We start from the raw sequence: 24653 nt of genomic DNA, 5'->3' as shown, positions 1-24653 counted from the left end.
GACATAGTCCCAAATATTTAATATGAACTTATTTGGACTTTACAATCATTCTTTAAGGTGGGTACCTTAATTAAATTTAAGATATGAATTGTAATATATACCATTATGCCATGACATATCTTCAATTTAAGATGGCGTCTTTAAAAAAATTTATATATTGATTTTAGAGAAAGAAAAAGCAAGAGAGAGAGAAATATTGATTTGTTGTTCCACTTATTTACGCATTCATTACTTCTTGCATGTGCCTTTACTGGCAATTAAACCTACAACCTTGGTATATAGGGACAGTGCTCTCTAACCAACTGAGTGACCTAGCCAGGGCTAAGATGGATTCTTCAGAGATGTTAAAATGTAAACAGAAAAAATAAGGCCATAGAACCAATGAATTATATGATCTGCATTTAAAATATGAAGAAACAGGGACTGAGAAGTTAAATAACTTGCCCAAAGTCCACTAAGAGACAGAACCAGGATTTAAAGCTCAACCCCAAAGCCCAAGTTCTTTTTTTTTTTTTAATGTTTATTTTATTGACTTTTAGAGAGAGGAAGGGAGAGAGGGAGAGATAGGAACGTCAAGCTGTTCCTGTATGTGCCCTGACCAAGGGATCAAACCGGCAACCTCAGCGCTTTAGGTCCTGCTTTAACCAACTAAGCTACCCAGCCAGGGCCCAAAGCCCAAGTTCTTAACCATCACTTGATGCTGGACAGGAGGTTTTGAGCATGTGGAGTTTTAAGACCAGTGTGGTCACTGAGGGTACAATAAATTTGAGGGGAGTCGGCAAAGCCAGATGGGGTATCTGGGAGACAAGTCCACAGTAAGAGGGTTCTAGAGTGGGCTGGGTATCATGGGGCCGGAGGCGGGGATAAATCGAGAAGGTCCTTCATAAATGAGCAGAAGTGGTTGACCCACTACATGATGGGTGTGAAAACAAGGACAATTCCAAAATGTTGAGCCTGGTACCTGATCAGGTGGTGGCACAGTGGATAGAGCATTGGCCTGGGATGCTGAGGACCCAGGTTTGAAACCCCGATAATGCCAGCTTGAGTGTGGGCTCACCAGCTTGACTGTGGGGTTGCCAGCTTGAACATGGGATCATAGACTTGACCCCATGGTCACTGGCTTGAGCCCAAAGTCACTGGCTTGAACAAGGGGTCACTCTGCTGGAGTCCCCCGGTCAAAACACATGAGAAAGCAATCAATGAACAACTAAGGTGCCACAAGGAAGAATTGATGCTTCTCATCTCTCTCTCTTCCCGTCTGTCCTATTTGTCTCTCTCTCTCTCTCTCACTAAAAAAAAAAAAGAAAAGAAAAAAGAAATGTTGTGCCTGGGTAAAAGGTACAGCATAGGAGGGTATGAGGCAGCTACTGCAGACAAAAGAGCTGTGGTATCTGGACGGTCAGGACGTGTGGCCTCTCATCCCAGCTTGGGCAGTGACACTGCCTGGTGCCTGAGGCCTGGTGGGCACTCACTATGCATTTGTCAAATGAATGGATGAATGAGTTGTATGATCTTGGGCAAGTTGTATAATCTTGCTGTATGATCTGCGGGTCTCATTTTGTGTGTGTAAAATGATGGGATTGAACGAGGACATGTAAAACCACATGGAATGTACTCTCCTGAAAGGGGTAGGCATTCTTCTCCCCATGCCAGGACCTTTAAAAGTGGTTCCAACTCTGGCTGTTGATTAACCATATCAGACCACTAAATTCAAAATCTGTGAAGATGTGGTCCAGGTATGGGTAATTTTTTTTTACTCTCTCCCAAATTTTTCCATTAATTTGGGAGGGGGGAAGGGGAAGAGAGGGGGCCAATGAAGGGGGAGGGAGAGAGAGAGAGATAAAGAGAGAGAGAAAGGGTGGGAGAAGGGGGCCAGGGAAGGGAGAGAGAGAAGCATCAACTATTCATTCCACTTAGTTGTTTCATTTAGTTATACACTCATTAATGATTGCTTCTCCTTTGTGCTCTGGCCAAGGATTGAACCTGCAACCTCAGTGCACTAGGAGGACTGTCTACTCACTGAGCAACTCGGCCAAGGCCCAGGTCTGGTTAATTAATTAATTTATTTATTTATTTTGGTATGGTTAATTTTTAAAGCTTCCCAGGTGATTCTGATGTGCAGCTGGTTGAGAACCTTGACCCTGGAGCCTCAAAGTACCCAGTTTGAAAAGCACTGAGCTAGGTGAGGGCTAGGGTCCCTTCCAGGCCTAGGCCCTGTGGTCGATAACAGGTCTGTCTCTTCGTGTCCCATCTCCCACTTCCCAAACCAAACCCTCTGATAGCTGGGGGGTACCAAACACCAGGGTTTCTCAACCACGGACTACTGACAGTTCGAAATGGATAGTCTCTTGTTGTGGCGGACTCTCCTGTGCTTTTTAGGATGTTAAACAGCACCCCTGGTCTCTACCCACTGGATGCCAGTAACATATCCCCCCAGTCAAAGCAATAAAAAAAAAATGTCTCCAGACATTGCCAACTGTTTCGTGGGGAACAAACTCCCCCATGCTGAGAAGCAGGGTGGTTCACAGAGTCCGTCCCCCACCCCCACACACAACTGCGAAGAGGCAGGCAGGGCTGGAGGGAGTTGCAGCAAGTTTAGTTGGGCCTGGTGGGTGGGAAGCCTCTGCGGGGGGCCGAGGCTGCACAATGTGAAGTGGAGGGAGAGAATGCCAGCAGACTGACTGGTGCGATCCCACTCAAGAGGGAGGGAGTTTTCCAGCACACTCACTCATTCCAGGATTCCCAATCAGCCACGGGAGGGCCAAGAGTAGCTTCTGGGGCGCTTTCCGGGAACAGGAAGAAAGGAGTGTGGGCGTGGGGGGTGCAAGTAGAGGGGATTCTTTCCTTCTGTAGATATTTTCCTGGCATTGGTGACTGCCCGATCTGATTGGTTGAGGGATGACAGGGAGGAACTTTCCAGCTTCGGGTGCCTGGATCTCCGGAGGCCCGTTGACAGTGGGATTAAGGGGACATCTGAGTTTCAGAATCTGGAAGACTAAACCTTTGGGGCTGGAATTAAGGGGCTAGCTGCCCCCCTCCCAAGTGAAGTAGAAGTTGTGGGTATGCTCTCCTTACAGCAGAAGGCTGGGATTTGTCAGAATCTTCTTAGGCCACTTTGTGCTTCAAGGAGGTGAGACCTGGGGGAAGATGGAGGTGGGCGGTCTGGGAAGGGAAGGGAAGGGAAGAAAGGGAGGACAGAGCGGCTGGGCGGGAAGGAGGAAGGATGGGGGGTGGAAAGTCCTGGGTGGGTTGGAGGCGGTGAGGCTGTTTTCTGCCCTTATCCCTCAACTCACTCCACCACAAGGCTCAGGACACCCAGTAACAAGACAGCTCCAAAGACAGAGAGGAGCAGAATCCTGGCTTCCCAAAGATCGTGTCTTCCTGCAGGGAACCCAGGAAACAGTGAAAGAGCTTGGGGACCATGCCTTCTGAGACTGGGGTAGCTTCCAAGCTCAGAGGTAGGAGTGAGGAGAGGCAGGGGTGGGAGTGAGGACCTGGGAAGCAGCGCTTCAGGGGCCAGCAGCGCACCTCGAAGCTCTCACAGGTGGAACAGTTGTACAGGACAGTGCTGCCCCCTGCAGGAGACAGCGGGGCCAGAGCTGGGGAGGGAAACCCCACTCCAGCCTCCCTGTGTACCCCACTTCCTCCGCTAACTGCCAGGCTCTCCTCAGGTGCCCCAAAGCCCCTCGTCTTGTCCTCGTTACCCCTTTATTCTCTACTCACAACAGGTGGGAGTGCAGAGAGCTGAAAAGAAAGACAAGGAGGGGTGGGCATAGAATGAGTAATTCCACTACACACCCCCTTACCTCAGATGCAACCCCTCCTCACACCAGTACCTTCCTTGTTGTACTCAGGGAGCCTGGTCTTTTGAAGCCATCGCCAGTATAAAGGGAATGAGGAGAAAGACTTTTTGATCTCTGGGGAGGTAGAGAGCAGCCATTTTGCCCAGGACTCCACAGTGCTGGTCAACTTGCGCCCCCTCACCCAGCACCTCCCCAATCACGCCCTCCTGTCTATACCTGCCCTCCACCCTTCCCTGCCTCCCCGGCCCCCTCCTCGGTGCCCATCCAAGCCCGAGTGAGTTATGCCTTCCCCAGTCACCTCACCCATGACCCTCAGGACTCTATGGGTCTTCTCTGTGACTCTGTTCATGGACACCTCATCTGTGAAGATGGGAAAGGACCAGGAATTTCCTCATCAGTGAAGATTCTGGGGTCTTTCCTGACTTTCCCAAGGTCCGAAGAAGCTCTCCCAGAGGGAGAGCCCAGTGAGGCCAGGAAGGATTGTGGGCTGAAGTGACAGCTGAGGGGCACGGCTGGGGAGCCGCATGTGGCCCTGCTTGTGGTATGGGGGTGGCTGTTGCTGGGCCCGTGCCCGGATGTCGAGACCTACCTAAGGCAAAGGCCGAGAAGTGCCAGGAGGCCTCACAGTTCTTCCACTGGACCTCCATCTGGCTGCAGAGCCGAGCCAGGCGGCCAGATAAGTCGTGGGCTGGGAGGCGGCAGAAGACACAGGCCTGGGCAGCTGCCAGGAAAGCCCCACCTAGTGCCAGCACCCACATGAGGCACAATGGTAGGTTCTGGGGGCAGCTGGCCCCACCTGGGCTAGGAAGGTCCTGTGATCCTGGTTCCAGCCCTTTGCCTGGAAGTTGTAGAGTGTTCCACAACAGTTGGAGGTTCTAGAACATTCCAGAATGGTTCCACTGCTCCATTCCTGACTGGGGTAAACCTGGGGCTCCAGGAACTGGGGATTACAAGACATGTCTACTAGGAAATGGGCAGAGAAAACAAGACTCCTGCTGCAAGGCGGACAGCACCCCCAACCTGGCCCTCAGCAGCCTTTACAAGTTTGTGGTTCCAAAAGCAGCTTTATTTTTTTTTCTTGTAAGTGATAAATAATGTGACTCCCCAGAAAAGTTGTTTGTGAGTATCCCTTCCCCTCAGGGATGCAGAAATCCCATTCCTTCCCATATCCTCCCCGACTCTCCCAAACTCTTCTGTTCAGCTCCTTTCTGCCTTGGGCAGCCTTGGGTCTGCCCTAGCTATCTCCTAGCAACAGGCCCATGGTTGCCTTAGCAACCAAGAATTCTATAAAGGCCTCCAAGTCCCAGCTAAGCCCAGTGACTTCTCTTACTTCTCTCACCTAGTAAGATCTTAGTGACTCAAACCTCAACAGGCCTCTCCTGCATACGTGGTGATATGAATACACATGTGTGCATACACACACACACACACCTTGTGGTTAAACTATTAATACTCAGTCTACTCACACCCACAGACACACCTGGTGCCCAGTTTCTGGGCAACCCAAACAGGCCTAGACATGAGGAGACTACAGAAAGGCCAGCACACAGACATCATCACCAGCAACAGATAGGAGCCTGGATGTCAGGGACCCATACATCAGTCAGACACACACTGACGTGGGCACACACCTGAAGGAACTAAGGTCAAGGCCCAAGAAGATGCCACCTTTCTCCCCATGGCCAGCACCACCATCAATATCAGATGCTTTAAAACACTTGGATCTCTAGAGGGATGCTCCACCCCATAGTTAATGGGGATTCTCCTAGCTCCCTTATGCCAGCCTAGGGTGGGATATAGCTTTTCTTTCTCTCAGTAGGTGGGTTGGGACACAGCAAAGAATCTCCCTTCCTATGTTCCAGAGTGTTCTGGCCTGTCATTAGGCAACTCAGCTCCAGGAGGAGAAGCCAGTGTTCAGGAGACCACATTAAAGCAATCCAAAGTCCCTCTTCCTGCCAGACCTCAGGGTCCCTAGAGGTTTCTGGTAGGCCTAGTCTGGGCAGAGAAGTGTCCCCACTTTTCTAGACCCCTGAATGCTGAGCTCCAACCAAGAAAACTGAAGGTCCCAGCCTCAGGTGAAAACAAGCCAGGGGAACCTTCCCCATGCCTCCCGGGATTAGCACCAGTCCAGATCCTCCATTCCACTTATGAGCCCTCTGTGGACTTGGGTTTGGGGAGTCCTGCCCCCATCTCGGCTCCAGTCAGGTGCAGTGGGACCTCTGATTCTCATAGGTCAAAGCAGAGCTAGGAAAAAGTTTCAGGGGAGCCTTCATCCCTTCTGCCGCCCCCCTTTTTCCTCCCCCCACCCCCCTACAGTCAAACTGAGGGCAGTATTCCCAGTTCTCAGTTCTCAGTGCCGGACAAAGCGCAGAGATCTGGAGTTGAGCAGGTCTTCAGGGTCAGGGAAAACAGAGTCCAGACGGAACCCGTGCTCCAGAGCCACCCGCAGCACCTCCTCCAGGAAGCCTGGTGTGCCCACCACTTCCCGTCGCTCTCCTGGCCCCCCAGTCCACAACGGCTGCAGCCCCAGTCTTCTGTACTCCACTTCCGGAAGTTCCATGGGGCAGGGGGCCCACTCCAGATGAAAGTGTGGTCCTCCCTCTGCTCTCTCCTCATTGGCAACACCAAATCGGGCCCTCATGGCGCCCAGACACTCTGGGTCGGTGCAGAAGATGTTGGCTCGGAAGGTGTCCACCTGGGCAGAGCTCAGTTCATAGTGGTGTGGACCCTGGCGAGCAGAGAAGTGCACTAGGCGGGGGCTGGCATCTACGTCTGCATGGAGCAGGGCAGCTGTGGGCGCAGGGGTCCCCTGAGAGGCCTCCAGTTCCCGCAGGGCATCGAGGAGGGGCCGGATCTGGTAGAAGTCAGCCTCTGCCCTGAGAAGGGCTGTCTCCCCATATCCAAGGGGCAGGTCCAGGCGGCCCAGCCGAAGAAAATTGAGAATGTGCCGGAAGGCCTTGCCATCTCTGTCGATGAAGTAGTGGCTGCTTCCCTGGGAGTTGAGGCTAGGGGGGATGGGGGTGCCAGCCCTGAACATGGCCCCCAGCATGGAGTCTGGGAAGCGAGTCAGGGTCTCCAAAGTAGTAGAATATAACGTCCCCCCCACATTCAGGGTCACGGGGCCCCCAAAGGAGGGGGGTGAAGAGGGCACAGGAGGAGGGGAAATTTTGGGGAGTACTAGAGACACTGAAAGAGAAGAAAAGGCAGAACTTTCTGGAGGTGTGTAGAACTGGGTGGCAGGGTTCAGACTCTAAGTTGGAGGCACCGGTTGGAGTACAAGGCAGAGCTTGGTGGTGGGGGATGGCTTCAGGGCACAGAAAAGCCCGAAAGGTTTACAGAACAGTTGAAAGAGCACAGGGTAGCCCAAGAGGAAAAGTTTAGGTCCAGACCTATCCAATTCTGGTAGTCAGCATTCCTTTCTGTGGTCTTTAGATGGTGGGTTTCCGGAATCCAACCAGTAGATGACGGTCAAGCACAAGGCCGACTTTTTGAAGGGTCCAGCTTCCAAGTTCTTGGGCAGATCGCTGTCACCCTGGGCGAGTCCACGCAGGGTTCCGAGGACCAGTCACAGGCCTTGGCCTGGCTCCGGAGCGGGTGCCAGGAGATGGAGGCGGGGCTCCCTGGAGCTGATGGCGGAAGTGGCTCCGTATCGGCTGGGGAGTGAGGGTGCACCTTAAGTCCAAGCCTCGATTGTCCGAAGACAGTGATGGAAGCGGCCGGGAGTCTCGGGATCCGGGCACCACCGCCTCACCGGGGTGTCTCAACAGCCGCTGAAATCCTTTCCACCCCAAGGAAGTGGCCTGAACCCAGGGTTCTTTAAGGGACAGCCCCGCCCCCTTGGCGCCCCGCCCCCCGCCCCCGCGGGACTCGCGGGGCTCGGGTGGAGGTGGGAGCTGATGGTGGTGAACTGGAGACACTGGGAGGACAGGCTGGACTGGCGTACGCAAGCTGGGGTGGGGTCCGGAGGATGACTCCGGTGCGTCGCTCCGGATGTGGCCGCGACGGCCCGGCCTGGCTGGTCCTAGATGTGCCCAGCCTCACGTCTGCAGTTGGGCGGGGGCAGAAGTTCCCAATCCTGCCACTCCGTGAAAACAGGCGTGGCCCTCCAGGGTTTGGGGACTAGAAGGTCCCTTCTCGCTCCCGTCGGGAATTCCCGAGGGGGCGGGTGCTGAGCCACAGCATTCTGGGGATGCCTCCAGGCCGGGGTGGCCGAGTCCGCCTCTCCATCCCGGCCCGAGTCTCCAGCTTCCCCTTGAAGGAAAGCCGGGTGCAGCCCACACGAGCAGCTTCTCTGCCCGACGGGTCTAAGTGGCCTAAATCCAAGAGCCCCACCCTAGGGTAGCCTGGCGCTAGGGCTGAGGCTGCAGCTTACACTTCACTCCCTGGGTGTCGCCCTTTGTGTGGTTCGAACTCGCAAACTCCAATTCTTTGCACATCCCAGGAGCCACAGCGCTCAATACCCTGCAGGCCCGGAGCGGGAGCGCAATAAATGAACTATGAAGGGAAGAGCAAAGCACGAAGACTTTAATAGCCGTGAGGCCCGGTGAGGTTAGGAAGGGCGGCGGTCGCAGCCCTCGAAGGCCTGGAATCAGAGCGTGTGGAGGTCATGAGAACGCCGGCTCAGTTTCTCTGGGTCATCCGATGCCATGAGAGAGAAGTCCCGGAAGATGTCCAGATATGTCTCATCTCCTGAGGAGAGGAAGGAAGGGCTGGGACCCGCATGACTGGGCCCCTAGCTGAGAAGAGTATGCCTTTTAAGAGCATGGGTGGAAGAAACCCCTGAGCTAACAGGGTACAGCCCTTGCCTTTTCTCTGTTTTGAGGCCCTGGCATGTCAAATATGCCCAATACATATTTGTTGAATAAGTAATAGACTTAATCAATGAAGCCGGACATGAAGGGCACAAGTCACCAGAGGCCAGAAGCCCACAGTTACAATGATGGGCCTGGTGGGGGTGGAGGAGGTGGTACTTTACCTGCCTGACCCTGGGCTACTTCGGCCTCTCTCATCTTTGCCAATCTTAGCCTAAAGGGGAGGAATTAAGGAATGAATGACGATTTCCTCACCACCACCCCACTCCCTCCCCAGCTTCCCATCCTTTGAGCTGGATTGTTTTATTAACCTGTTTGCCCAGGTTCTAGTGCTTAAAAGATGCCTGACAACAATGTTGATGAATGATGACTCAAGATGAGCTCACCATCCTCAGATCCTGCCCGCCTCTTTCCTACTCCACACCCAATCAACATTTGGAGCATCCTGTCTGTTGCCTGGTCCAGAAGCTGACCCCTCCCTCCCCAGTCCTCTCTGGCATGTAGTCTTGGCGTTAGCTGCACCCGTGTGGAAGGTGCAAGCACTAGCTCAGCCCCTTCAGGCAGTCTCACAAGGTGACGATGTCAGCATTGGCTGTTTCCATGGCGATGGTCAGAGGGTCCCTGCCTTCGGAATCCTGAGCTCCCAGGTCAGCACCCCTTTTCAGGAACAGGCAGGCCAGTCTAGGGGGAATAGCCAGGTTCAGCCAGCAGCTCGTCCTGTCTGGAACCTTCCTCCCCAAGGCCATCATTGCTGCCATTGCTACCCAGTGTGGCCGAGGATGGTTGCATGGTGGAGTGGGCCCCGGCCATGGCTGTCTGCTTGGTTCACATTTGCCCCATTCTGGAGGAGAAACTCACAGGCCAGAAGAGAATTCTGCATCGAGAAGTGGAGAATGGGGAGAGAGGGTGACATCTTTAGAGGCAGGTTTAAAGATTTTTGGAGTGGGGTCAGTTCAGAGGGCAGGGTATGGGATCAAGAGTTTAGGGGTACAGCTAGGTGTCAGGCTGTGCTCTAGCTTTTTACATGTATCCATACGTTACATTCACAGTGCAATCTAATGAGGTATGGGATCCCTGTTTTACAGATGAGGAAACTGAGGCACAGAGAGGTTCATAACTATAAGTGGTGAGAGCCTAGATTCAATCCCAGGTTCACTCCAAATCACACACTCTTAGCAAACAGTCTCTATTGAGGCACTTACTGGTTATCACTGCCTATGGGGTGGATGGAAGAGTAAGGAAGTCAGGAGTAGGGAAGAAGAGAAAGCCTTAGGGTGGCTGAGGAGATGAGTAAGGCCCTCACAGCAGCTGTGGCCTGGATCAGTGGTGTGGCATTCTCCTGACCAGCGTTGACCCAGTTGACATCAGCTCCGTGGGCAAGGGCGTCAGCCATGGTGGGGAGGGATGGAGGATGCCCAGCAGCTCTAAACAGCAGGGCCCCAGGGTGCAGGCTGCCCAGATCATCAGAGAGCGGCTCTGTCAGGGTGAATCAGCTCTGAGTCTGGGAAGAAAACCCTCAGCAAAGCCCCCTGATGCTGTAACAGGACAGGGCACTTCTCAATTGTGGGGAGGTCTTCAAGATTCTGGGGGCTGTGGTGGGAAGTGGAGGTGTGTGTGCGTGTGTGTGTGTGTGTGGGGGGGGTGGTGTGCAGGGCCCCTAGGGCAAGAAACATTCACCTCTTCCTGTCTAACCACCCTGACTGGCTAGGTTATTGCGGGTGAGCTGACTCTTTGAATGTCCCTCAGCACTCTTTGCTCCCTCTGCTCTAGCCAAACTTGCCCCCACCTTCACAGACCTTTGGAGACCCTAGAGCATTCTCACTCCTGACTTTTCTCATGCTGTTGACACCCTTACATAGCCCTCCCTGCCTCCTCCCAGCCCCACATTCCTTCCCACTCTTCACTGTAACCCTCAGAACTCTTGCCTTCTAAAACTAGTGCTGTTATTGCCCGGCTCCTCTAACATTTTCAAAGGGAATCTCTGGGCCTCATACGCTGAACCTCCCACCAGGTCTGGCAATAGTGCTGAGCACATGGCAGGTGCTCAATGAATACCCAACTAACCCTATACCTGGCTTGGATCTGAAGCTCCCTGGTCGGCGCTTAATGGGAGGCTTTGGGGGCACAGGAGGCTGTCCCCTTGGGGGCCACCGGCCACCTCTTCGCCCTCGAATCTCAGGAAGCTTGGTCAGGAACTTCTTCTCCACATATTTGGCGTAAATCCAGGCCTCCTTCTCCTGCCTGAAGGGATGGGGGAAAGAAGGGGACAGTCTTCCCTCCTCCCAGGCTAGGCCCTCCGCCCTCGCTGTGAAGAGGACAGCCCCAGCCCCTGCCCCCAGCCTCACCGGGAGCAGCTGGGCCCCGGCTTCTTCACTGCCATCGCCTCCACGCGGGCCTCATAGATCTGGTTGATGACGACATTTCCGAGCTCGCACATAAGCTTCAGGCGCCAAGGCAGAGGCAGACAGTCAGATACAGTGGGGGGTGCATCTGAGCCCTCAGGGCTCTGCAGCCCTGTCCTCACCCCACCCTATACCCCATACTCTTTATAACACCCCCAAGTCACCTTCACTAGTTCCGGCTCCCACGAGTCTAGTGTCAGAGACCGAACTTTGGAAAAATGAACTCCAAGGCTCCTGGAAGGCCAGAGTGGAAGTCGGGCCCTATGTGAGGCAGCAGCAGGCGGAGCCACTGCTGCTCCGGAAAGACTGGAACACAAGGCCATGCAGGGGCCATGCAGAAGCACTGGGCCAGGAGGCCGGAGGGCAGCTGGGGCTGTGTAGCTTGGACCTGCGTCTGGCAAGATCCTGCCTGTTCCCCATCCTCTCTTCTCCCTTCTCTTACATTTGTTTCCTTTTTTTTTTTTTAAGTGAGAGGAGGGGAGATGGAGAGACAGACCCCTGCATGTGCCTCAACTGGGATCCACTGGAAACCCCAGTCTGGGGCTGATGCTCAAATCAACTGAGCTATCCTCAGTGCCCAGGGCCAACGCTCGAACCAATCGAGCCATGGCTGTGGGAGGAGAAGAGAGAAAGAATGGGGAGAGGGGGAGGGGAAGAGAAGCAGATGGTTGCTTCTCATGTGTGCCCTGACCAAGGATTGAACCCGAGACACCCACATGCCGGGCAGATGCTCTATCCACTGAGCAAACCAGCCAGGGCCTTCTCTTACATTTCATTTTAAGGACCTCATCCTCTCCATCCACCTCCCTTCTCTTTTGGCACTTTGGCCTAGACAATTCTTTCCTGCCATTCCCCTTCCCTCCTACCAGACTGACTCTGGATAAGGGTTGTGTGGACGTGGTAAAGCCCCCCAACCTCCTCTCTTTGCTCTTCGTTGGCTCACTCATCCTCAGCAGCACTGACCCCACACCTCCTCCAATCAAGCCAACAAACTGTTCTGGGTGTCCCCCAACCCTGGCCAGACCAGGACACTGAGAGGCTGGGCCCACCTGAATCTACCTTGTGCCCCACAGGCTCAGTTCAGGTCTGTGCCTGTGACAGCCAAATTTAAGAGAGGAATCTAGAGCAGAGGGAGAAAGGAGGAGCCTGCATCATGGGCTCCATCTTGGTTCCCCCCTAGCAATGCAGCCGGAAGGAATAGGGCCCACGCCTGGGGCCCTGGGGAGTGACCTGTGGATGCCGGAGCACTGGATGCAGAGGGTGACACCAAGGTTGATGCTAGCCCACTCAGGGGCTGGTTCCCGGCAGTCGCAACACTGGGCATTGCCATCCACACTCTGCACCTGGGCTGCCACATGCCCCACTCCGCCAGACTCCCTTCCCTTTGTCACTCCGCCAGAGCCCAGGGTGGCAGCAGAGCCCATGAGCAGGTGTCCTGAGCCCTGTGGCAGACAAGGGAAGAAAGAGTGGACATGGGGCCTAGGGGAAGGAATGTCCCATCTCCCTGGGCAGCCCAACCCTGAACCCCCATGTTAAAGTACCTGGCCAGGACCCCGGGGACCGTCATCAAGGCGAGCCTGGCTGAAGGCCGTGGCTATGCTGCTCTGCACAGCACTGATCCACAGCTGCAGGAGGCGCTCTGAGTCAGCCTGCAGGAGGCAGGACCTGGAGAAGAGGAGACAGAGAGAGGGAAGGGACTGAGGCCTGGGGAGCGTGTGGTGGGATGGGCAGCTGGTATTCAACTGGTACCAGTCACACTGAAAGATTTCTGCACCAATAGATAATATCCTGAGTTGGGGACCGAAAAGCCAACAGGATTTCTGTATTTAGATTTTGGGGGGACAAAGGTGTGGGGAACTGGCAGTAAGCTGACAGTCTGCCCAACCCCCCACCTCACTTGTTCTGTGAAGTTGCAAAAGGCTGTTAAGCTGTGGTGCTGGATTGTTTATACTCATCCTACCCCCCATGTCCCCCAGAAAGACTGGAGGCAAGTTTCTTCTATCCTTTGTTTTGTGTAAAGTTAAGATGTTATGAATGGTGGGGGTTTTCTGCACTTGGTAAAATTCTTGGATTGCCTTGGAAATATGATCAGAGATCTCATTGATTTGCTAATGGCCTCACTTTGCCCTATAAATAAAGCAAGAAGTGGGTGTGGAACATGCTCTGTTCTTGCCATCAGCAATTGCAGAGCTCTCCTGACCCCATCCTTTATTTATTTATTTGTTTGTTTATTTGTTTGTTTATTTATTTTACAGAGACAGAGAGAGAGAGTCAGAGAGAGGGATAGACAGGCAGGAACGGAGAGAGATGAGAAGCATCAATCATCAGTTTTTCGTTGCGACACCTTAGTTGTTCATTGATTGCTTTCTCATATGTGCCTTGACCGTGGGCCTTCAGCAGACCGAGTAACCCCTTGCTCAAGCCAGCGACCTTGGGTCCAAGCTGGTGAGCTTTGCTCAAACTAGGTCAACTCGTACTCAAACTGGCGACCTTGGGGTCTCGAACCTGGGTCTTCTGCATCCCAGTCCAATGCTCTATCCACTGCACCACCGCCTGGTCAAGCCCTTTATTTCTTTAAGCCTATTTTCTTAATTCTGCACCGTTCCCACTCAGTACCTGGAATTACTAGCCATGCTGGTTCGCAGCAAGCCTTCTAAATATTTCCCATTACCCTGACCAGGCGGTGGCGCAGTGGATAGAGCATCAGACTGGAATGTGGAAAACCCAGGTTCGAGACCCTGAGGTCACCAGCTTGAGCGAGGGCTCATCTGGTTTGAGCAAAAAGCTCACCAGCTTGAGCCCAAGCTTGCTGGCTCGAGCAAGGAGTTACTCGGTCTGCTGAAGGCATGTATGAGAAAGCAATCAATGAACAATTAAGGTGTTGCAATGTGCAATGAAAAACTAATGATTGATGCTTCTCATCTCTCCGTTCCTGTCTGTCTGTCCCTGTCTATCCCTCTCTCTGACTCTCTCTCTGTAAAAAAGAAAAAAAAAATTCCCATTACCTTTCACCTGCCCCACGCTGCCACACAATCCTGCCACCAAAGGGTTAATGCTGCCCGGGGGGAGGGGGAGGTTGGGGGGGGCTCCAAGCCCCTGCTCCAGGGGTGCCTTTGGGACTGGCCCTACCTTTCCAGCTGGTAAAGATTTAAAGATATCAGAGGTCACCTCTGGGGATTGTACTCACTTGCTGGGGGATACCACCTCAAAGCAGAACCGCCTTTCTGAATCTGGGCAGAGCTTCACTGTGCAGAGACGAAGGTCATCTACCACCACAGTCACAGGGTCCTGGCAGGGGAAGGTGGTAATGGACAGATGTCCAGCCAGGCAAAGCAAAGGCTGAGTCTCGCCAGGCCCAGGCCTCCAGCACCCGGGCTACCCACCTTGTACTTCTTCTTATAAACCAGTTGGTTGCTCTGAATAGTAAACCAGCGTCTGGAGAGGGTGAAAGCAGAGTTTGGACATGGGCAGCATCAGGACGGGGCTGGGACAGGGACAGCAGAGTCTGTGTCCTTTGCCCCATAAAGATCTTGCTGAAAGGAGAGAGACCTGGGCTGACTGTCTCATGAGATGTTCCAGAGAAGGGTGGACAGTTGTACAGACTGTCTAAAGGGCACTATTCACATTTTAGACAACCCAAATTTGATAGATTTATGAAGATAACTTTCCAGCAGATGACAGTAAAAACTTTGTTTTTTAATTGATTTTAGAGAGAGGAAGGGAGAGACCGAGAGAGAGACAGGAACAGCAATCTGTTCCTGCCTGACCAAGTGGTGGCACAGTGGATATAGCGTCAGACTGGGATGGAGAAGACTCAGGTTCGAGACCCCAAGGTTGCCAGCTTGAGCGAGGGCTCATCTGGTTTGAGCAAAAGCTCACCAGCTTGAGCCCAAGGTCACTGGCTCGGGCAAGGGGTTACTCGGTCTGCTGAAGGCCCGCGGTCAAGGCACATATGAGAAAGCAATCAATGAACAACTAAGGTGTTGCAACGCGCAACGAAAAACTAATGATTGATGCTTCTTATCTCTCCCCTTCCTGTCTGTCTGTCTCTGTCTATCCCTCTCTCTGACTCTCTCTTTCTCTGTAAAAAACAAAAAACAAAAACAAACAAACAAAAAAAATCAATCTGTTCTTGTATGTGCCCTGACCGGGGATCAAACCAGCAACCTCTGTGCTTCAGGACAATGCTCTAATCAACTGAGCTATCCAGCCAGGACGTAAAATGATTTTTCTAATAAAATAAGTATATTGCTAAAATTTTTTTGACAGATGGCAGTATCGTGAAGAAGGGCCTACGTATCTTGGGGGAGGAGCACATATGGGAACTAATTTGCACAGAGATCCCGCATGGGCTGGTAGTGGCCCTCAAAGGGGAAGGAGTCAAGTCAGAGCATGTCACCAGCCTGTTCCACACCCTGCAGCAGCTCCCATTTCTCCTTGGAGTCAAGTCCAAGTCCCCAGAAAAGCCGACAAGGCCCTATCATAATTCACACCCCAATGAGTTCCAACTTCGTCTCCTACTACTTCCTCCTCCCTTCCTCTGTCCACACCCATAGCCTCCTCTCTGTTCCTCCCAACTCTCTGGGTTTATCAGGCCCTTGTCGCTGGCTCCTCCTTCTGCCTGGAACATTCTTCCCCCAGAAGTCCTTTAAATCTTCACCTTCTCATGAGGCATACCCTGACCACTCTGTTTAAAATCGCAACCCCTCTTCAGCTATCCACATTCCTTTATTAGTTTTCTCCTCTGGCACTCTTACTTCTAACATAATGTATACTAACATATCATTTTCTTAATCATTATATTACTGTCTGTCTTTGCTGATGGAATGGAAACTTTCTGAAGGCAGGGGATTTTCTTTTTTCTTGCTGTACTTAGCATACTATATATAACCATTCAAAAAATATTTAATTGGATGGGTTTGACTGTTGGGATGGTCTCTTCTCACCTGCTCCAGGTCTTAAATGCATTGCTAGCCCGTTTGAAGAGATGTCCTTCCATGACCAGGCCACCAGGCCCCTCCTTTAGGCTTGGTTCTGGCTCTTCCCCGCCCAGCTCCTGAGGGCACGGAAAGGTCAAAGGGCAACTTTGTGGGCAGAAAGGCCCCATGCCCACCTGCCTCCCTCCAGCAGTCCCAGCCTTACCTTTTGTTTCAGCATCACGTGCTTTTGCTCCATGTCCCTCCTCTCTCGAGCTGAATTCAAGACCAACTGGTGCAACTGGGCATAGGAGGGACATCTCAGATGGCCCAAGCCTCCCCCAACTAGGCCAGGAAAGTCATCTTAGAGCTCACTACTGTTTACCACCTGCTTGTTCCTTGGGGCCCTACCTGGGCGCCCAGATCCTTCCGGTACTGGGCCAGCTGGCTCAGCTCGTTGTGACCCTGCTGGAAATGTGTAGCCTGGGCCTCCACCAAATGCAGCACCTGGGGTCAAGGTGGGCAGGCAGCAGAGCTGAGGAAGGACCCCTCAGCATTGCCCTCTTCCCTCCTGTTCTCCACCAGCAGGCTCCTGGCCACCTTGTCCTTGCTACCACTGCAACTCACAAATTCCATGATGTCAAACTTCCTCTTGTCCTCAAGCACATTGATCTGAGGGCCCCAAAAAATATTTCAGGTCAGTCTTGAAAACATAGTGTCCCCTCCCAAGGCAAACCGGGACTCTCTGCCCTTGAGGTGACTAAGACCCTGGTACTCCAAGAGGACGGGTGGGGGTAGACACCTGCAGTGCATAATCCAGTGCCCGTCCCTGGTACCCGGCTCGAGCAGCCTTCAAAGCAGCGCCTGCCTCTTCTGCGTCCTGGACCCGGCGCCTGGGGACCTCGGCGTTGTGGGTGAGAGCAGTCTCCAGACCCTCCGCGCCTCGCCAGAAGTCCCGGCGAGCCTCTCGGAAATCCCGGAGACCTCTGGGAGTGGAGGGACACAAAGAATCACAGGTACACCCACCTGCCCCTCGCGGAGAAGTCCCAGGTGCAGGCTCACTCTTAGCCATTCAGTTATAGCCTCTGTACAGTCAGAACTCTAAGGCAGTTCTTGAGATGGGGGAAAGCAACCAGGCCACCAGAAACCCCTCCTCTCACAGTTACATTCAGGGAGGTCCCTGTGGTCAGAGGCAGAGGGCTGGAGGGCAGGTTTCCCTCCCAACACTCACTCCTTGACCAGGGTTTGGATTTGCTGTTGCAGCGTATGCTGGGTGGCATCGAGAAGCTCCTGAAATGAAGCAGAAATTAAAATTGGAAGTTGGGGTGAGGACCACAGACAACCTCGCTCTCCCCCTCTGCCCTGCCTACCCCCACTCACCGCGTGGCTGTCCAGCTTGTGGCTCAGGCTCGCAGTAAATTTATCCAGACACTCCTAGGCAACAGGAGGCAGAGAGAGAGCGTAGCAAGCATTGGCGGGGGCAGGGGGTTCTCCCATCTTTAGACCCAGCCTGCTATGGCTGTCTGGGGAGGCAGCACCAGCCCTGCTCTGGTCTGGCACCTGCAAACCCCAGATCGACCCTTCCCCAGCTTCCACAGGCTCTCTCCTCAGCTCGGGCCCCAGCCCACCTGGGTTCGTGCCCTACACATACCACCATCATGGGCTCCGGTGGGCCCAGGCGGGCCACATCACAAATGCCGACTATGAAGGCGCGGCCGGCAGCAAGGTAATGACGCCCACTTTCCAAGAGGCCATTACCCAACTTGAGGAGCTAGGAAGCAACAAGGCAACAGGGAGTCATGCCATGTGCCACCCTAGTGGGTGGCAACCCCCACTCCTGTCCCCTTGCCTGGGCTGTGCCCTTCTTTCACAACCTGGCCTGTACTTCTCTGCAGTCCAGTTCAGCTCTTGCAGTTTCTTTCTTTTTTTACATTTATTTATGCATTTTAGAGAGAGGAGAGAGAGAGGATGGGTAGGAGCAGGAAGCTCCAACTCCCGTATGTGCCTTGACCAGGCAAGCCCAGGGTTTTGAACCGAGGACCTCAGCGTTCCAGGTTGACGCTTTATCCCCTGAGCCACCAAAGGCCAGGTGCTTTTGCAGTTTCTAACACAGACCTGGCACTTTCCCATCTCTAGGGCTTTACTCTCACTGTCTGTGCCTGGAACAAAATTCCTCCCAGCCTGTCACCAAGGCCAGTGTCAGCCTCATCTCTAAGACACCTTTCGCTGTCCATCCTCCTGCCTCGTGTCTCCCCTTGCCCTGTCCTGACAGCTCGGACCCCGAGCTCCCCAGAAACGCCACCCTCAGGCACTGCCTGGCTCACAGGATGAACGGTCTACCTAGATGGGGCAAATTCGACAGTATTTACTGTCTGGACTTGTCCCATTCTGTGCTCATTGAACATGCCCTCATAAATATAAATCGATCAGTAGGCCACAGAGTCAGGGTGAAGATGGCATGTTAGGGGGCTCATAAGGCCCATTCTGTCTGGTCCCAATTGACAAGGCAGCTTGACAAACAAGGGACCAATGACGAGCCCAAGAAGGATCTTTCTGGGAGAGCCAGAAACCAAAGTGAGGTCTCCTGACCCCTGGCCCTTGTCACCTACAGAAACTGCCCTGCCTCTGAGGTGATGCCACCTGGCTCTGGCCTGAGTCACTTTATCTAGGATGGAGCAAGTGACTGTGGAGCTTGTCAGCTCAGCCTAGTGAACTTTCGTTTAACTGGAAAACACCTTTTTTTTTTTTAGAGCTAGTGAAGGTTTCAGGGAAATGTAGCTTGAGGTGGTTAGAAGAGTCAGTAATGGTCAGGAAACTGGTCATGATCAAGTCTTATTAGATGTCCCCATGGGGTATCTGTGACAAGGGAGGACAAAGACCCCAATACTCAAAATTCCATTGTGTGGAGCTGGGGGACTGAGTTTCCAGTTCTTTTTCTTTATCCACCCCACCCCCATCTAGCTGAGTAAGAAATTTTCATGAGACTGAACTAGTGACAAACTGGTCCATCCATACAATAGGATGGTACACAGCAATGCAAAGGGATGAATTATTCATACATGAACTATTGATAATAAACTACTGATACTATTGATACACAACAACTTGAATAAACTTCAGGGGCATTATTTAGAGTGGCGGGAAAAGCCAATCTTGAAAGGTCATATACTGTATGATTCCACTTCTATAACGCTCTAGAAATGACAAAAGTCTAGAGATGAAGAGATGAGTGGTTATCAAGGATTAAGAGGGGAGGGGGGACCATTACAAAGGGCAGTACCAAAGTGTTCCTTTGTGGTGACAGAGTTTTGTATTTTGAGTGTGATGCTGGTTATAAGAATCTATACACATGACAGTGTCATTGAATTAACACAATGATTTTTTAAGAGTATATACAGAACAGGTAGAATCCACATAAGGTCTATAGACATTTCATTGCCTCATGCCACTACCATTTCCCTGTCCTGGTAGTACAGCAAAGTTATGTAACATGCTGCCACTGGGGGCAGCTGGATGATGAGTATGTGGGGCCTCCTCCCTGTCTTGTTTTTACAATTTCTTGTGAATCTATAATTAATTTAAAATAGCAAGTTTAATTTAAAAATATATGTACAGTCCTGCCCAGATAGGTCAGTTGGTTGGAGCATTGTCCAGAAGTGCAGAGGCTGCTGGTTCCATCCCCAGTCAGGGCACATACAGAAACATCTCGATGTTCCTGTGTCTCTCAGTCTCTCAAATAAATAAATAAATAAATAAATAAATAAATAAATAAATAAATAAATAATAAAAATTAAAAATATATGTATAGCCTGTGGATAGAGCGTTGACCTGAGATCCTGAAGTCCCAGGTTCAAAACCCAAGGTCACTGGCTCAAGCGCGGGCTCATCTGGATTGAGCACGGGCTCACCAACTTGAGCATGGGGTCACCGACTTGAATGTGGGATTTTGGGCATGTTTCCATGGTCACTGGTTTGAGCCTACGGTTGCTGGCTTGAGCAAGGAGTCACTGGCTCGGCTTGAGCTGCTCCCCCCACCCCGCCCTCATCAAGGCATGTAGGAGAAGCAATTAATGACTGACTAAAGTGATGCAACTACGAGTTATGCTTCTCATCATCTTTTCCTTCATGTCTGTCTCTCTTTTGCAATATATATATGTTGGTCATTCACTAACTTTCAGGCCATGGTAGAGGCGCTGGTGACTGAGCAAAAACAAAACATAAATGTCCCTCATGACACTTACATTCTAGTGAGGAAAAGTAGATTTTAAAAATTGGCAAAAATAGCATGACAAACACACACTTAGATGACCCCTGATGATTCCCACCCTCGCGTACTCCCTACTGCTTGAGTGTGAGTCAGACCTTTGACTTGCTTCTAACTGGCAAAGACTGGCAAAGGCCATGGGATGGTACTTCCATGATTAGGTTACAGCGCATGGCAACGGTGGTGGATTCGCTTCTGTGACTCCATTCCAATACAAATTGACACCATATTGCTAGCACACATGAGGGAGACTGTCCTGTTGGCCTTGAGGAAGTAAGCTGCTATGGACAGGGCCAAATGTCAGGGGACTTGGTGGCTTCTCAGAGATGAGGGCCCCTGTCCTGGAATACGTAAGCTTGTAGTTGGAAAAGCCTGAGCCTCAGATGAGACTGCAGCCTCAATCAACACCTTGACTGTAGTTTGTGAGACTCTGAGCAGAGAACCAGTTAAGCTGTCCCCAAATCTTAACCCCCCCAAAACTATAATAAAAATATGTATTAAGTCATTAAATTTGTAATAATTATACAGCAATAGAAAACTAATATGGCAAGTAAATATATAATGTCAGACTGAGATAAACGCTATAGAGAAAAATAAAGCCAGTAAAGGGACGGGAGTGTGTGTGTATTTGATGTGCACAGGCACGTGCTCTAATTTTTATTTTTTTTACATGCCCTTTTATAAAGAATGACTAAGGAAGGCCTTACTGTCTTGTGTTTAAGTGTTTTCCTGGTTTGTCCTCTATAGTCAATCTGTGGGCTCCCTGGGGAGAAAGTCTTGCTTTACCCAACAGCCCAGGGTTGGCATAATGCAGGGCTCATGAATTGACAGGGTAGCCTGACCTGTGGTGGTTCAGTGGATAAAGCATTGACCTGGATGCTGAGGTCGTTGTTTCAAAACCCTGGGCTTGCCTGGTCAAGGCATGTGACAAGCAACTATGAGTTGATGCTTTCTGCTCCTTCCAGCACCCCCTGTACATTTCTTTCTCTTTCTAAAATCAATAAATAAAATCTTAAAAAAAAAAAAAGAGTTGATAGGCTAAATCCACAAGGGAGACTTGCTTTCCAAGAGCCCGAGCTCCTTGAGGATACAGACCACCCTTTTGTTTTTCTGTAGCCCCCAAATATCTACTCCACATGATTAGCACTCAGTAATCCCTGGGACTCATTCTCTGCCTCCAACTTTCTTCCTGGTTCTGCCCTTCTCATTTTAATCCAATCCTGAGTCACCTTTTCCAGTCGGGTCTCCAATTCTGACACTTCGGCTTCCACCAGCTCAATAGAGGCTCTGGAAAGGAATGATGGTATCAAGGGAACAGAGCTTGGGTCCATCTGGTCTGTCCACCTTGGCAGGTTAGGTCAGTGGTTTGGGTTAGGGAGTAGAGGGTATAGACAGAAAAAGCTGGTGGGCTAAGAAGCCCTCTTTTTGATCACTCACTCCACAGTCTGGGAGTTACTATGGCCCAGGCCAGAGCAGGAAGGTTAGGGAGGATGTGGTGAGGGCAGGAAGTTGCTAACCGCCCAAAGCAGGTGCTGGGGGGAGGGGGAGGGGTCCCAGTGAGAGAAAGGATGGAATGCCAGATGGAGGTGAGAGACTGGAGGTCCCTTCTGGATTTGATTACAGAGGTACTACTTTGGCCCACAAGCCTGATCTTGTCCCTTGAAGACTGATTCCCTGCTAGGACATCTGGTCTGGGGAAGGGTGTTTGTGTGTGCGTGCACGTGCATGCATGTGTGTATGTTGGGGTATCAGGCCACCCTCCTCCACCCCCCCCCAGACCCGCTCACACTTACCGGAAGCGGGGTGAGTCCTTAAGGCACTCCTCAAAATCCAGCTTGATTGTCATCTCAGCTCCTGAGCCCTTCAGGCTAGTGGGCCCTGGGGCCAGGCGGGCGGGGATGCAGGTGGGGGGCACTCCCTGCTCCAGAGGGGTAGCAGGATGTTGATGGGGAAGGAGAAAAGGGTTCTCTCCTGGGTAGAGCCTGGGGGGGTGTCAAGATTCTATCCCCAAGGGGAAGGGGTGTCCTAGGAGGAGCACTCACCCCACACTTCCAGGCTGTGCTGGGAGGGGCAGAGGCGGGGCCTGAGATCAGAGAAGCCACAGCCCCGCCCTCAGAGACTATCTGCTGTCACCTTCCTACTAGGGGCCAAGTCTCTCTCTGCTTCTTCCTCCTTTAGTCGCTGAGTTTTGGGAACCTGATAGATATAGGTTCAAATTCTGGTTTGGTCACTTAAAGGTTGCATGACTCTGGACAAACTCTCTGATTCCTCAGTTTTCTCATCTGGAAGATGAGAATGACAACCCATCTCCAGGGTTGTTGTAAGAATTAAAGACGATACTGGTGGCCCTGGCTAGATAGCTCAGTTGGTTAGAGTGTCATCCCAATATGCATAGGTTGAAGGTTCTATCCCTGGTCACATACAGGATCAGACAGATGTTTTTGTCTCTCTCTCTCTCTCTCTCAGATTAATAAATAAAATTAAAGATGATACTAGTTGTAAAGCCAGTTGCCATGGCCACCATTACAGCCACCTGGCCCATGCAGGTTCACAGTGGATTTGGACAGATGGTAATGAAACAACGGAGCTGTAAAGCCAGCAGCCAAGGCCAGGGCTATCAGGGCTACTATCACAGCAGCCCTCTGGCCTATGCAGGTTCGCATTGGATTCGGACAGTCGGTAAAGAAACCATGGAGCCAAAAACTGGTGGGCCATAACCTTTAATCCTACCTTGCACCCGGCGGGCAAGTAAAAATACACACTGGGCTCCAAAACCCAGTCATACTCAGTGCTCACAAAGCCACTGACTTATCCGAGTTTCCTAGAATCAAAGGTTTCTAGCTCACCAACCTTATTCTCCTCAGTTCCCTATTTCCTTCCTTATCCCAGATACAAACTCTACACAAACTGGCATCTCACTCAGCACTCTGCCATCTTGGCTGCTTTTCCTGGCCTCCTCCACGTGGCCTCCTTTAGCTGCTGGCTCTACTCTCTCCACTCTCTCATGCTAACCTCAGGAACCAAGAGCCGAGTCCCGTTCTGCCTCCCTTTTATAGTGTAGAAATCCAAACCCTTAATCCAATATACATAATAGGGAAGTCTCTAATACAAAGTCACTTCTCTGAGGCATGATAGGATTGTACCGCCCTACAGCAAAAAGGGTGGGAAAGGCTTAATCCCAAAACCAAGCCCCAGGTTACAACGATCTCCAACACACATTAATATCACCTGGGCGACTGCCTCCTCGTGTTATCTTTAACAAAGTGAGCATAATACATTTTACCCGCCCAACAGGAGCCAAGAACTGGTGTGCCATCACCTTTAATCCTAGCTTGCACCCGGCAGGCAAGTAAAAACACACACTGCGCTCCAAAACCCACTCATTCAGTGCTCATAAAGCCACTGACTTATCCGAATTACCTAGAATCAAAGGTTTCTAGCTCACCAGACTTATTCATCTCTGTTCCCCATCTCCTTCCTCCTCCCTGCACAAACTCTGCACAAACTGGCTTCTCCCTCAGCACTCCGCCATCTTGGCTGCTTCTCCTGGCCTCCTCCACGTGGCCTTACTGTGCTCTCCAACCTGCTCTCTGCTCTAATGCTAATCTCAGGAACCTAGAGAGCAAGCTCCCGGTCTGCCCCACTTTATAGTGCAGAAATCAAAACCTTTAATCCAATATACAAAATAGGGAAGTATCTAATACAAAGTCACTTATCTGAGGCATGATGGGATTGCACCACCCCACATCAAAAAGGGTGGGAAAGGCCTAGTACTAAAACCAAGCCCCAGGCTACAAGGATCCTGCCTGCCCATAGCATGGCCCCAACATACATTAATATCACCTGAGCGACGGGCTTTCACGTGGGCAGAGCCATCTTTAACAAAGTGAGATAATATATTTTATCTGCCCAACACTAGTGAATTTATGGTTGACTGGATCACACCAGTCATTGTCAACCTTCTGCAGCTGGGCCTCCTCAGACACCAAGAATCTTCTGGACTCCAGTTCTCCAGACTACTCCGAGCTTTCTTCTCTGCTCTGACAACTCACGGTTTTCTGTGTGTGAACTTCCCTCTGACCTCCCCTCTCTTCAGTGACTGGGCAGGTCCAGCCTGGGCCCCCAATTCACAGCACCCAAATTCCTGCTCATCTTTTATTTTCCTCCCTAGGGTGGTGAGGGCAGGGGAAGGTTGGCCCCACCCCATCTCCAGCTGAGTACATTTTCTGTTGTATGGCTTCCTCCTCCTGAGTCCATAGAAGTTGCACAGATTCATCTGGAGAGAGAAGGGACCAGTAATGTGTTGGAATCCATGGGAGTCCGGAAGACCAGAGTAACAGGTTTTATTGAAAGGAAGAAAGGAACCCTGCCGGGCACTCCTCCTGGGGGAGAAGAGCACCAGTTACAGACTAGGGGCGAGTTATATAGTGTTTGGGAGAGCCTGAGGGGATACTGAG

The 24653-nt window shown here is 51.8% G+C and overlaps 3 protein-coding genes across 3 annotated transcripts; all 3 read right to left on the bottom strand.

Moving 5' to 3' along the window:
• Nucleotides 1-3094: 3094 nt before the first annotated feature.
• TMEM95 (transmembrane protein 95) lies at nucleotides 3095-4745 on the bottom strand. Its single transcript, XM_066364517.1, has 7 exons — nucleotides 4393-4745; nucleotides 4107-4163; nucleotides 3837-3917; nucleotides 3724-3744; nucleotides 3495-3575; nucleotides 3294-3381; nucleotides 3095-3137 (listed from the first exon to the last, which is right to left on the bottom strand). The coding sequence occupies exons 1-7, from the start codon at nucleotides 4559-4561 to the stop codon at nucleotides 3095-3097; spliced, it is 540 nt and encodes a 179-aa protein (XP_066220614.1). The 5' UTR covers nucleotides 4562-4745.
• A 109-nt stretch (nucleotides 4746-4854) lies between these two features.
• On the bottom strand, nucleotides 4855-7166 carry KCTD11 (potassium channel tetramerization domain containing 11). The gene has a single exon (XM_066364739.1). The coding sequence runs from the start codon at nucleotides 6850-6852 to the stop codon at nucleotides 6154-6156; it is 699 nt and encodes a 232-aa protein (XP_066220836.1). The 5' UTR covers nucleotides 6853-7166; the 3' UTR covers nucleotides 4855-6153.
• Nucleotides 7167-7304: 138 nt separating this feature from the next.
• Nucleotides 7305-22656, bottom strand: ACAP1 (ArfGAP with coiled-coil, ankyrin repeat and PH domains 1). The gene is made up of 22 exons (XM_066364737.1): nucleotides 21990-22656; nucleotides 21426-21483; nucleotides 17584-17703; nucleotides 17313-17366; nucleotides 17164-17222; nucleotides 16735-16918; nucleotides 16560-16604; nucleotides 16344-16439; nucleotides 16159-16233; nucleotides 15963-16072; nucleotides 14400-14451; nucleotides 14204-14304; nucleotides 12558-12681; nucleotides 12247-12458; nucleotides 11181-11250; nucleotides 10960-11054; nucleotides 10686-10855; nucleotides 9918-10090; nucleotides 9379-9488; nucleotides 9185-9295; nucleotides 8779-8828; nucleotides 7305-8492 (listed from the first exon to the last, which is right to left on the bottom strand). The coding sequence occupies exons 1-22, from the start codon at nucleotides 22040-22042 to the stop codon at nucleotides 8392-8394; spliced, it is 2223 nt and encodes a 740-aa protein (XP_066220834.1). The 5' UTR covers nucleotides 22043-22656; the 3' UTR covers nucleotides 7305-8391.
• Between the last annotated feature and the right edge of the window lie 1997 nt (nucleotides 22657-24653).

The sequence above is a fragment of the Saccopteryx leptura genome, chromosome 2, assembly GCF_036850995.1.
Source record: "Saccopteryx leptura isolate mSacLep1 chromosome 2, mSacLep1_pri_phased_curated, whole genome shotgun sequence".
Classification (NCBI taxonomy): Eukaryota; Metazoa; Chordata; class Mammalia; order Chiroptera; family Emballonuridae; genus Saccopteryx; species Saccopteryx leptura.
Note: the sequence above shows the minus strand (reverse complement) of the source record. Positions and strands in the feature narration are given on the sequence as shown.

What these genes read in the sequence shown, in the direction of transcription:
- TMEM95 (XM_066364517.1), bottom strand. Translation starts at nt 4,561, where the DNA reads ATGTGGGTGCTGGCACTAGGTGGGGCTTTCCTGGCAGCTGCCCAGGCC. An exon ending in CTTCTCGGCCTTTGCCTTAG is followed by an intron (nt 4,164 to 4,392) that starts GTAGGTCTCGAC and finishes CCATCTTCACAG; the next exon opens with ATGAGGTGTCCATGAACAGA. An exon ending in TAGAGTCCTGAGGGTCATGG is followed by an intron (nt 3,918 to 4,106) that starts GTGAGGTGACTG and finishes CTACCTCCCCAG; the next exon opens with AGATCAAAAAGTCTTTCTCC.
- KCTD11 (XM_066364739.1), bottom strand. Translation starts at nt 6,852, where the DNA reads ATGCTGGGGGCCATGTTCAGGGCTGGCACCCCCATCCCCCCTAGCCTC.
- ACAP1 (XM_066364737.1), bottom strand. Translation starts at nt 22,042, where the DNA reads ATGACAATCAAGCTGGATTTTGAGGAGTGCCTTAAGGACTCACCCCGC. An exon ending in ATCCAAACCCTGGTCAAGGA is followed by an intron (nt 16,919 to 17,163) that starts GTGAGTGTTGGG and finishes CTCCACTCCCAG; the next exon opens with AGGTCTCCGGGATTTCCGAG. An exon ending in AATGCTGACATCGTCACCTT is followed by an intron (nt 8,829 to 9,184) that starts GTGAGACTGCCT and finishes CCTCCCCTTTAG; the next exon opens with GCTAAGATTGGCAAAGATGA.